The 12,275-nt window shown below is 41.3% G+C and overlaps 1 protein-coding gene across 5 annotated transcripts in view; it reads left to right on the plus strand.

Annotated features, from left to right (window-relative positions):
- The window catches only part of LOC310836673 (actin-binding protein WASF3-like), a 78,990-nt gene that overhangs the window by 23,522 nt on the left and 43,193 nt on the right, over nucleotides 1–12,275 (plus strand). For all 5 annotated transcript variants that reach the window (XR_014560175.1, XR_014560176.1, XR_014560177.1 and 2 more), the window contains exon 2: nucleotides 9,943–10,102. Coding sequence is in view for 2 of the 5 variants with exons in the window: in XM_083722349.1 (XP_083578475.1) it covers nucleotides 9,970–10,102 (133 nt within the window). In the remaining 3 variants the exon portion in view is untranslated. The remainder of the gene's footprint in view (nucleotides 1–9,942; nucleotides 10,103–12,275) is intronic.

Raw genomic sequence — 12,275 nt, forward strand, 5'->3', positions numbered from 1 at the left:
TGACATTAATAAGAAATATTAAGACAGATTTCAAAAACTGGTCCAGGCTGACATTATCATGGAAGGGAAGAGTGTTGTTGGTGAAAATGATGGTTCTACCAAAGTTTTTGTTTTTGTTTCAGACTATACCCATTTGTATTTCGATTGAGATATTGTAAAAATGGCAAAAGATAGTAAACTTTGTACACCAGGGTAAAAGACCCAGATTATGATTAGCTGTGATTTACCAGCAGTCTCAGAGGATGTGCGTGTGTGTTGCTTTTCTTTATTTACAAAAATATCGCAATGCTACTCATATTCAAAACATTTTGGAATAATGTGTTGACACAAATAATAAAACATGGCTGCAAATTGTTTTTGAAAGAGTTATATAGAGCACCAAGTTTACAATTTTTACTACATAAGAAAAACAGTTTTGATCCCATAGTAAATCCATTTGCACAGGCAGATCTGAAAGAATGGAACATGTAGGCATCTAAATTAGCTCCTTCAATCTCGCAATTGTTACCTTTTGTACTGCATCTACTTTTTATATGACAGGAAAATAGCATGTTATTCAGAAATGGAGAGAGAAAGATCTTTATAGGCCAACTGATTTATTTGAAAATGGTTCAACTATATCACCTGAACAAATAATGAGACAATTTGGAGTGCAGAGTATAAATTGGCTTTATGCTAATCAAGTAGTGTATTTTATATCAAATTCTGAAGTTAAAACGCAAGCCACACGACCTTTAACATCATTTGAAAATTTGATTTTACATGCAAATGAATATACATTTTTTAAAAAAAAATCCATAAATAACTCATAAATATTAAATGAGTTAACAATTGGAGGATGTAATTCTGTAAAACAGCAATGGGAATGTGATTTAGAGATAGAGATTGCCAAGGTAGATTGGAATAATTTGTGGGCTAAAAAACCACTAATATCAGTATCAACTCATATATGAGAAAATACATTTAAATTATTACACCAATGGCATTTGACACCATTACACTATAGCTATATTAATAAAACAATCTCACCACTGTGCTGAAGAGGGTGCAATAGTAGAGGTACAACATATCACATGTGGTGGACGTGTGAGCATATAAAACCCTTCTGGCAGAGGGTATTTACTTACATTAGCTGTATCACAGGTTAACAGGTAGAATATACCCCAAGTTTGGGATTGTTAACCATTTTTAAAGAAGGGCACTTTTTACCTTTCTTATAAAGAACTAATTGCTTTTCTTTTAGTAGCAGCATGACTGTCATAGAATTGGAAAAGATTGGATGGAACATATGTGTATTGCTTGCTGGAAACAGAATGCATGGTTTATTGCTGTATCAGAAAAATTAACAAAGAGATGACAAGCATTGAATAATACAAATGATGTAGAAGGTTGTGTGGAAATATGGCATCCTTTTATAAAGTAATTTACTGATAACTGTGTGGAATAACAACCACTGAAACCACAGACTAGACTTTGGCAAACTTAAATACAGTGGTACCTCGGGTTAAGAACTTAATTCGTTCCAGAGGTCCGTTCTTAACCTGAAACGGTTCTTAACCTGAGGCGTGCTTTCGATAATGGGGATTCCCTTTGCCGCTGTGCGGCTGGCGCACAATTTCCGTTCTTATCCTGGGGCAAAGTTCTTAACCTGGAGCAACCACCTCCTGGTTAGCAGAGTTTGTAACCTGAAGCATCTGTAACCTGAAGAGTCTGTAACCCGAGGTACCACTGTAGATTGATTTGTCCTGGAGAGGGGAGTGGGGTAAGCTGGAATTTTGTTTTGTTTATTTTTCTTTTTGTAATGGTTGTTATATAATGGATATATAAAGGTAAATGTGGCTGGTGCTGTGGTCTAAACCACTGAGCCTCTTAGGCTTGCCAATCGGAAGGTCGGCAGTTCAACAGGGTGAGCCGTTTAGTCTTGCTGGCCACATGACCCGGAAAGCTGTCTGTGGACAAACACTGGCTCCCTTGGCCTGAAGCAAGATGAGTGCTGCAACCCCATAGTCATCTTTGACTGGACTTAGCCATCCAGGGGTCCTTTACCTTACCTTTTTAAATAATGGATACACACACAAACAAACAAACAATAAACCTATGATGGAGGTTAGGCTGAGAGACTGTGTTCATCATTGTTGCTTCATCCCTTGCAGCATCCTCGTGGCTCGGTGCCCAGTGCAAGCAAACCGGTGACACTCCCCAAAGTAGACCTCTGCGAGGAGAATGACGTGGAGAATGGTGTAAACTCTGGTTAATCTGCAGTTTGGAACAAGATAGAAGAGACTCTGCCTGGTGTGCAAATATCTTTTGTTTCAATAACACAGCCTTCACCAACCTGGTGCCTGCCAGATATTTTACCCTACAACTTTCATAATCCCTCACCATTGGCTGTGCTGGCTGGGACTGATGGGAGTTGTAGTCCAGAACATCTGGAGGCCACCATGCTGATGAAGGCAGCAGTAGAGTGTATTGGGAACAAGAGCCAGGAGCTGTTCTCCCTTGAAAGAATATGAAAGTCAGCAGTTACTCTGACTCTGTTCCTACTGCTAACCAGTACTCACAGGTCCTTGGTACAGCAGAGAGTAGAAAAAAATTGGTAGTCCTTCTCTTGTTAAAAGATTTATCAGTGATTCAATTGTTAAAATATTTAGTGGTTTTAGGTGATGCAGAGGCTAATGGAGCCTTAATAATCACAATTTGTCCTAGCTGTAGTGTCATGTTCATTTAATCCTGTTATACTGGCTCTTTGCTCCTTCACTGTTTCTCTATCATCCCAAAGTCTAAATAATATTCTCTGCATGAAGAGAGCTGCAAAAATGAATGAAAGAAAGAAAGAAAGAAAGAAAGAAAGAAGAGAGAGAGAGAGAGAGAGAGAGAGAGAGAGAGAGAGAGAGAGAGAAAGGGTTAGGTTTACCGCTGTATACAGTTGTATGTACAGGAATATTTATTTAATTTATTTCATAAAATTGATACTTCACTTGATTGTAAAAAAAAAATAACCACCCTCAGAGCAGTTAATAAAAAAGATGCAACAAAAAAAATCAATAAGAAAAATTAACAATAATTTAAGACTTTCAAAAAGTTAAATGTAACAATAGATTATATAACATAAAAACTTGCATCAACTTTCTAAACAGCTAGGTAGGCTTGTCGAAACAAGAATGTCTTAGGCAGGTACCTAAAAGAGTAAAGTGAAGGTGCCTTGCCAGCTGTCAGTAGGCAGGAAGTTCCAAAGTGTAGGTGCTGCAACACTAAAAGAGCATTTTCTTACAAATGTGGAACAGGTATTATGTGGCACCCATAACAGTGCCAGTGTCAGCAATCAAAGCAGTTGAGTGGGCATATATAGGGTCAGGCAATCTCAAAGCTAAACTGACCCCAAGATGTTAAGGACTTGATATACTAATAGCTTTTGATAATATGTCTTTGAAGCATCCTCTAGGGAAATTTTGTTGGTTTTGCTAGGTATGGGCTACTCCCCCCCCCCCCAGAATGTACATGTGATGATTCTTAAAATAATACTAATATTTGGCTTCTGGTTCCACTCTGCCTTAATGGAGGTATTCCCCACGACAGTGGAAGATAGTTGGTGAAGGAAAAGCAAGGATGATTGAGGGTAATTATCCTTGCAAGTTCCCCCCAGGGACAGGGAGAACGGGCTTCACTTGCAGTTCATCTTGGTACCTGGCTCTTGCTCCTACATGGAATGTGGGGGGCAGGGAGGTGCTGAGTGCACCGCCATTAAGAAGCAGAGGTTCTCCTGGTAAATAGAGTTTAATTGGACTAAAGTATAGGCGCATGCTAGAAAAGATAACAAACTGCGGAACAAAACCAACTGCAAAGACTTTAGGGTTTGAACTTAAGACTTCATTCAGTGCAAAAGATGGAGGGGGAGCCTACAGTTTCTTTATTTAAAGTTTTATTCTCTACACTTATGATTCGGCAAGCCTCCTCTGAATGTTTAAATTATATTTGTACAAACAAGGATGGAAGAAATTGGATTATAAATATGGAATATAGCATCAAACAGAACTATGTGTGTAAAAAGGGGGAAAGGGGAGGGTAGCTCTATTTTGCAAAAGGTATACAATTGAAACTTAGAGCTGACGTTTCCCTATCTTTTATTATTTATGGAGTGAACTGAATAATGCTAAGAGGATTTAATTTAATTGGAAGTATAATTGCTCGTATATCTTCAGTTGGAAGGAAGAATGAAAGGAGTCTGTGAACTGCCAAGGAACTGAGAAGGTTCTTTATTAAGTCATCTGCAGTTCAACAGACCACTCCTCTTCCCAGACTGAGAGGGGAAATGGTGAAAATAGGTTATTTATTGGAACAGAGTGACTTTTGCAGCTGTTAAAGTTGCAAAACAACAAAGTGGGACAGAGCGATGGAGAAATTTCTAGAACAACAATGGGATAGCTCTTCCCAAGGCATGATGGATGACATCAACAACCAGGAGAAAGAAAGACATAACATCTTACAAGGACAGGAAGAAACACCACAGACAGAATAATTGCCACTCACAGGAAGAACAAGGATACAGTTTGAGTTCCTCACTTGTAGTTTTGTTAATCATTAAAGTGTCAACACAAATAGAAGTTATTAATATTGCAGTTGCTGTATAAGGGATTATTATTATGCCTGGAATGTAATGGAAATTAATAAGATTTTGGAACGCAGAAATAAAGCAAATAATCAAGCCATCAAATCAAGCACGCGGGGTTTATCTAAATTATATAATTCGTTATTTGAATGATTGGTATTGATAATTGTATTATAAATTGGTACTGTTATAACGAGACTATTACTGGATTGTAATTGAAAATAATAAAAATTATTGTTACAAAATAATAATTTTTTTTTAAAAAAAAAGTTTTAAAAATACATTGACAAATCTTCACATTGTAGGATGTATAAGAAATATATGCACTATTCTGTTTTTAAAATTTTATCATAACAAAAATTAAAATAAATAAATATCAATTTACATTAAAAGAAAGTTCAAGTGATGGGAAGACTAGAATTGCAAAACTATGTGAAATTTCCCCAACCCAGTTCTAAATTGCCCTAATTTATAGTGGGAGGCCCCACCATATATTTTTGGCAAAGCTGTTAAATTATGAGCAAGTGGATGAATGGGACCTGGTTAGCTCTGCCTTCAGCCGTGATGATCTTTCAATATTATTGCTTGAGATGGTTAATGGGGAGGTGGCGCACTGAATAGGAACTGCTGCAACAACTCCATTCTTCCCCAGTGGCCTTGTCCCAAGGCACTTGTACTATTTCTTCCAAGTTCACTGGGTATTGGATGAAGACCCAGTGCTGCCTTTTCCTCTTGGCCATCGTTTTGCTAAACCAAATACCTTCCTTGCATTCATTCTTTTCTAGACCAGTGTTTGCAAGTTCATTTCATAACAGAATGCTGGCATTTAATTGGCAGGTGGAGTCAGTAGCTCTTCTGTTCCAGTTCCCTTAATCATGCCACTAATTCAAGTAGCTTGTGAAATGCTTTCTCAGGCTCTCCCTTACCCTCCCTATCCTTTCTATACTATCCGAGCAGCATCCCATCAGAAATTCAAAATAAATGGGTGCAGGAATGGCCAGGTCATGGAAATAGGCTTGATAAGAGATCTAGAAAAGTTTTTCCTCCAGTAAGTAGACATGTTTGATCTCTAATAAGAAAGCTTAGGTATGATTTGGTATATAGCCCCTGATCACTCAGTTGCCGTCATCTTCAAGTAGAATGATGAAAGACGCCTCCCTGAAACTCTGGAGAGCCACTGCTAATCAGTGTAGGCCAGAGTTTTCCAAACTGTGTGTTGTGACATGTTAGTGCAGAGGTCCTCAACCTTTTTGAGTCCACAGCTCCTTTGACCAACTGCATTCTTTCTGCAGCACCCCTGTGGGGCTCCCTTGCCTGCAGAGCTGGCAACCCCTCACCCCTTTTCAAACACCCTCCCTTGTGGAGTGTTCCCTAATCTTCCTCTCCTCTCCTTGGGAGTCATCTGGGCAGCTGCAGCTGCTGCCCCTGATCTCTGAGCTGCCTCCCTTGCCCCAAAGAGAAGTGCCTCCTCACACTGCCCCGGGGGACCTAGGATTCACCATTTGCCTGGGGAGCTTGTAGCCAGGGCTGCTGCAACAAACAGCTGTGCAAGCCTTTGGGAGACAATAGGGCATCACAGGAGGGAGGGAAGGAAAGAGGGACAGAGGCCAGTGTTACCCATGGCACCCTTGACCATCATTCAAGGTACCCCAGGGTGCCACAGCATACTGGTTGAAAACCACTGTGTTAGTGTGTCAGCTGCAGCATGTAGGTGTGTCTCACAAACACTCCCCGCAATCCTCCCGGAGCTGGAGAGGGGTTAGTTTAACCTCCAGTTTGCTAGTAAAACTGAATTACTGTGTCGTGAAATGATGCATGTATAAAAAGTGTGTCACCAACTTGAAAAGTTTGGAAAGTGCTGGTGTAGGCAGTACTGAGCTGGAAGGACCACTGGTCTAACATAGAACAAGACAACTTTTTAAGTTCCTGACAGATGATTGTGCCATAGCTCCCTAGTCAAGCATTTACTTTGCATGTAGAAGGTCTCAGGCTCAATACCCAGTGGCATCTCCAGGTAGGCCTGGAATACCACTTACCTTAAGCAGAGGGTGGCTTTGCAGGATAGGGCCTGCCCACCACCATAGCAGCCGCAGAAACGGGAGATTTCCTCTTGGATGGAGACATTCCTGGCCTTCCTCTGATGGCCTTACTCTGAGCATGGGGAGCTACTGTCAGCCAGTCTATAGAATACTGAGCTAGATGGACTAGTGCTCTGACTTGGAAGCTAAGGCAGCTTCCAACTTTCCTTTTTATTTTTTTGGGGGAAAGGGAAATACAGATTTAGATAGATATTGGGGGAGAGAACACACATTTTAATAGGTATTGTAGATGTGGGATGTCAGCCTGCATGATGTCCTGAGTCACTTCCAATTACTGGGGTCATGTATCCCGTGGGGTTTAGAATTTAAAAGAGGGGGGTTGCTGGACTACTCAGTTTTCTTTGTACAGTGGTACCTCGGGTTAAGAACTTACCGTATTTTTCGCTCTATAACACGCACCCGACCATAACATGCACATAGTTTTTAGATGAGGAAAACAAGAAAAAAAATATTTACAAAACAATGGATGTATGATTTTTGTGGTTCATGCTGTGGCCACAGACATGTGATCTGACGGTGAGTTTGGGGTAGCCCAATGCAAAAATCCTGAGGATCCATGTGGATCCATGCTTTGTAAGCATGTTTTTGCACCTCTGCAGGGGCTCTTCTCCCACTTTGCTGTTTCAAAGCGAGCCAAGGAGGAGGGAAGGAAGGGGAACCATGGATCCTCTGCTCACGACTGCAGCAGATACCCCGCCATCCGTAGGCATTCGCTCCATAACATGCACAGACATTTCCCCTTACTTTCTAGGAGGAAAAGAAGTGAGTGTTATGGTGCAAAAAATATGGTAATTCGTTCCGGAGGTCCATTCTTAACCTGAAACTGTTCTTAACCTGAGGTGCCACTTTAGCTAATGGGGCCTCCCGCTGCCGTTGCGCCACCACCACGCGATTTCTGTTCTCATCCTGAAGCAAAGTTCTTAACCCGAGGTACTATTTCTGGGTTAGCGGAGTCTGTAACCTGAAGCATCTGTAACCCAAGGTACCACTGTAAGGCCTTTGCAGGCCACTTAAGGGTCCTGATCAGCATCTCAAAATGATGGGCTAGGTTGCAAGAGCTACAACTGGATGATGGTGCCCTCCAGGCTAACAGGTGGACCTTTCCTCCACCCCACCCACCTAGCTGCTAGGTAGGAGAGCAATAGCCAAAGTAGCGCGAGTGAGCTCAGCTGATAGCAGGCTGGAAACACAGGGACCTGCTTGCTCTGTGCTGGACCCAAAGCTTTAACTAACAGAGAAGCAGGATCTGTTAGGGTGTTAATTCTGTGAGCCCCTCCATTCTGTGCTCAGGTTGTATCTAGGTGTAAAAAACAACAACCCCATGTATCCTAAAGACAACACAGTCTCTGCTGACCTTCATTGCAAGGAAACAGAATCTGGGTAAGTGTCTGGAACCCCTAAGTGTAGTTTTTAACAGTATTTTGAGGGTTTTTTGTTTTGTTTTTTGTTTTAAAGATTAATAGAGAAACGGAACAGAATTGTGGGTAAAAAAAATAAAGGCAGGGGGAAGCCTGGGAAATAAGTTAATTAAAACTTGTTTAACACAAGGGTCCCTAGTGTCTTGTTGAGCCCATCAGGAAATTAAATGTCACTTGATTCTTCAGCAGTTCCTCAGATTCCTTGCCAATGTGTGTAATGATGATAGCAGCTAATGCAGTGCATTCATTGCCCACAGGCTATTGCAGAATTGACAGTGCAATTTATATGCCACTCATCATCCGTTTAAGCAGCTGGGTTCTTGTTTAGTGATGGACAATAGTTCACTTCAAAATGAGCAGAAAAGTGGCAAAGATTTTGGGATTCAGCACACATTCCGGATGAAGGAATGCACACCAAATGTACTAAACAGATCCTTTTGAAGCACAATTCACAAAATGAAAAGTGTGCATCAATTCCTTTGTACCTAGGGAAAGCCACAATGAGCATATCAAGGCAAATCCAGCAAAATGCAGCTATGTCCACTCAAAGCACACACTAAATTCTTGTTGTGAGTCCAGTCTAATAGGGGTGGTGTGTGCTAAAAATAAAACAGAACTCTGAATCCAGGCACTCTTGAGTTGTCAGCCAAGAAAAATTAAATTCTGCCACCTCAATAAATGTGTGCCATGGCAACTCTGAAGAGCTCATGTCATTCACATTTCCCCATAACTCTGTATGTTCTGAATATCCCAGATGGTTCTGTTAGGTGAGTTATACCCACCTGCTTTGTAAATTCATAACATATATTCATTCTTTTGTGTGTACACACAGAATGTGCTGTTTATGCTCAGTTTACTTCTTCCTCAGTAATACAGTGGTACCTCAGGTTACATATGCTTCAGGTTACAGACGCTTCAGGTTACAGACTCCGCTAACCCAGAAATAGTACCTCGGGTTAAGAACTTTACCTCAGGATGAGAACAGAAATCGCACGGCCGCGGCACAGCAACAGCAAGAGGCCCCATTAGCTAAAGTGGTACCTCAGGTTAAGAACAGACCTCCAGAACGAATTAAGCTCTTAACTAGAGGTACCACTGTATAAGTATTTCTTCTGTGGTGACACAGAAACAGGCCTAGGAGGTAAGCAGAAGTGGATTTCTGCATACAAAGCGTTCAGGAAACTTTGTAGCAGCTTTTTTGGAACATTATCCAGGCATCCCCCCCCCCCAAAAAAACCCCACACACCCCCTCATAGTGTTTGTGACTAAATAAATGTTGTCACAGAGAATGGAATGCTGATGCTAGTGCTTTTGGGGGTATGGTTTTCATTTGTTATTATGCTATATACTTTTTTGTTTTTATATTATAAACCACCCTGTAATCTTTGGATAAAGGGTGGTGTGGAAATTTAATAAATAATATAGATAAAATAAAAAGAATCCCTCTTTGTTTATATATTTTGTTCTGCAAATTTTACTGTGGGTTGTTGCTGCTTTATCATTGGAGAGGGGCAAGTTGCTATTTAGGGCCCCCAAGAGTGAAAACTTTATTCAGTCATGGAATCATAGAATTTTGTGTAAGGCAACTTCCTGGGCTTCTCTGTTCTTGTCCCTTCTTTGCCTTGCCTTGGCTTTCTTTCCTTCTGTTCTCCTCCTCAACACCAGTTTCAGAATGTCACCTCCTCTGGGAGAGACCCTGGTGGTGTTTTTTTTCCCATTTTGTTTATGAAAGCTTTGTGAAGTGTAATGTCCATTGACACAAAAATTCTTATAAGAAAACTGAATCGGTCTCTGTAATCTCTTCTACCCTTTATCCAAGGCGAAGCCCTGCTGATTCCCTTCCAAGATGCCGTTGGTGAAGAGAAACATAGAACCTCGTCACCTCTGCCGCGGAGCCCTTCCAGATGGGGTTACCAGTGAGCTGGAATGTGTGACCAACAGCACTTTAGCCGCCATCATTAAGCAGCTGGGGAGCCTCAGTAAGTTTCTGATGAGTTTTGCATCTTAGAGAAGTTTGAGTGCCGTTCAGCTGGCAGAAAAGGGCTTGCATGGGGTTTAAACAGAGTAAGGGAACTCTAGATTCCCAGACTATCCCTGTATCTTTAACCTCTATGCTGGCTTCTCTCTAATCTTTGAGGTTTAGACTGATATGTCTTAGGTTGCATTCTGTTTACAGCTTCCTGCTCCTCAGCACACTTACTCTGGATCTGGAGGCACGAGGTCATCTTGGATCTACCTCCTGAGAACTAAGGGGCAAGCATGACTTCTTTGTTTCTCCAACTAGTCAGTTAGGTCTACATAACTCTTTCCTATAAAAATTGTGCTTCCTTTAATAAGCATAAGCTTCCTTATCTTATACAAAGTGTCATTCTGAATACCTTTTAACTAATGGTGTGCTCCAAGCAGGCATTATTTTAACTAAAAACATGTGTGTCCTGTACCAGGCCTGAGGCTGCAGCCAGATATGAGTGTTTCAAAGCTCTGAAAGCAATAAGAGGGAGCAAGCATTGCCTGCACTGTAGGGATTGGCAAATGATAGATCGGGATCTGCTGGGAGATTCTCTGGATGACTTGCAGTAGATTGTCAAGGATTCCTGACTCTCAGTTGTTTAATAACAAAATGACTCCCTTCCTCCCCTAAATTAAATTGCTGAAATGAAAGAAGATTGAGGTATCATGAGTGGTGTTTTACATGGAAGGACTGTGAGTCTCATTTTGTTCTGATACTCATTACAAATGCTGGTGTGAGAATCCTTTAATTTTGAGTCTTTTGCACCACTCTGGTTAGTGGATCTTGCGGTTCTTCAAAAACCCCAAGTGGGACATAACAGTGGGACAGAACTAAAACATGCATATTTCTTTAACTTGGGAATGAGAAAATTGCAGCCCTCTAGATGTTGTTGGACTCCAGTCCCATCAGCCCCAGCCAGCATTTCCACTGATCAGGGGTCATGGGAGTTTTTCCATTTTAAAAATCTGATGATGTGTCCGCATGACAAACTTACATTGGGTTTATGCCAGCTGAACAGTCATCACCCTGGAGAGATGCTGCCAGTCAGTGTCAACAATACCAAGCTAGGTTCAGTGGTGCTGAATAGAACCATCTCTGTGGCAGCATCCTGTTTCTGGAATGATAGTATAGTAGGGGTGGAGAATCTTGTTTGGCCCTCCAGATGTATCTTACTGGCCCCTGGGACTCTACCAGGCCATGTATATTTATGAGGCTGCACCTCTCACCAGTTCTGTTTTTGTGTGTGCATGCATGCATAGAAGTATCTGACAATGTAGCATCTCACCTGTTTCTCTGCCCACCTTTGCCTCTGTGGCCCTCAGAAGCTTGCCTATAGGGGAATGTGGTCAATGGAATGAAAAAAGTTTATTCGTTTTATTGCCTGCTTAAGCCTGACGGAATAGAAGAGCTTTCAGCAGGCATTTAAAGGTTGGCACAGGAGGCGCCTGCTGAATCTCCAGTGGCTGAGTATTCGACAGGACTGGGCCAATGACACTCAAGGCTCAGTTTCAGTGCCAAATAATCTACCTGCCAAATGATCAGTACCAAATGATCTATCTGATCCCTCTCCTCTGTTTTTAGCTTTCTCTGTTTTTAGCTGCCTCTGCTGGTAGGTAAGTGGTGGTGTTGTTATTCTTTTACACATCTTTAAAAAAAAATTCTTATCCATAGAAATATAAGAACATAACTAAAAACATAAAACTGGGAACTTAATCTAAAACAAAAATAAAAAGAGGCACAGGGAAAACCACACATGAATTATTTGGTGTCCACTTGGATGTCACACAGTGGATGGGGTGCAAAGCATAATGTAGGGCAGTCAGTCTGGCTATGGGCAAGTGCTGAGGGCAAGTGAAGTTAGCTGAGATTGATAGCAAGGAAGGGCAATGCACATCAATAAGTAAACATGGACTTTTAAAAGGGGGCTAGACGGATTCATGGAAGATTAGCCTGCAAATGGCTGCTAGGCACAAAGACTCCGTAGAAACTTTAGCCTCAAAAACAGTATATACCTCTAAATTATTTTATACATCATTAAATTTCTATCCCACCTTTCCTACAATGGGTTCAAGACGATGTATATGGTCCCCTCTCCCCATTTTATCCTCACAACACCCCTGTGAGGTAGGTTAGTCTGAAAG

This window comes from Podarcis gaigeae, assembly GCF_964106915.1.
Source record: "Podarcis gaigeae genome assembly, chromosome: Z".
Taxonomy (NCBI): domain Eukaryota; kingdom Metazoa; phylum Chordata; class Lepidosauria; order Squamata; family Lacertidae; genus Podarcis; species Podarcis gaigeae.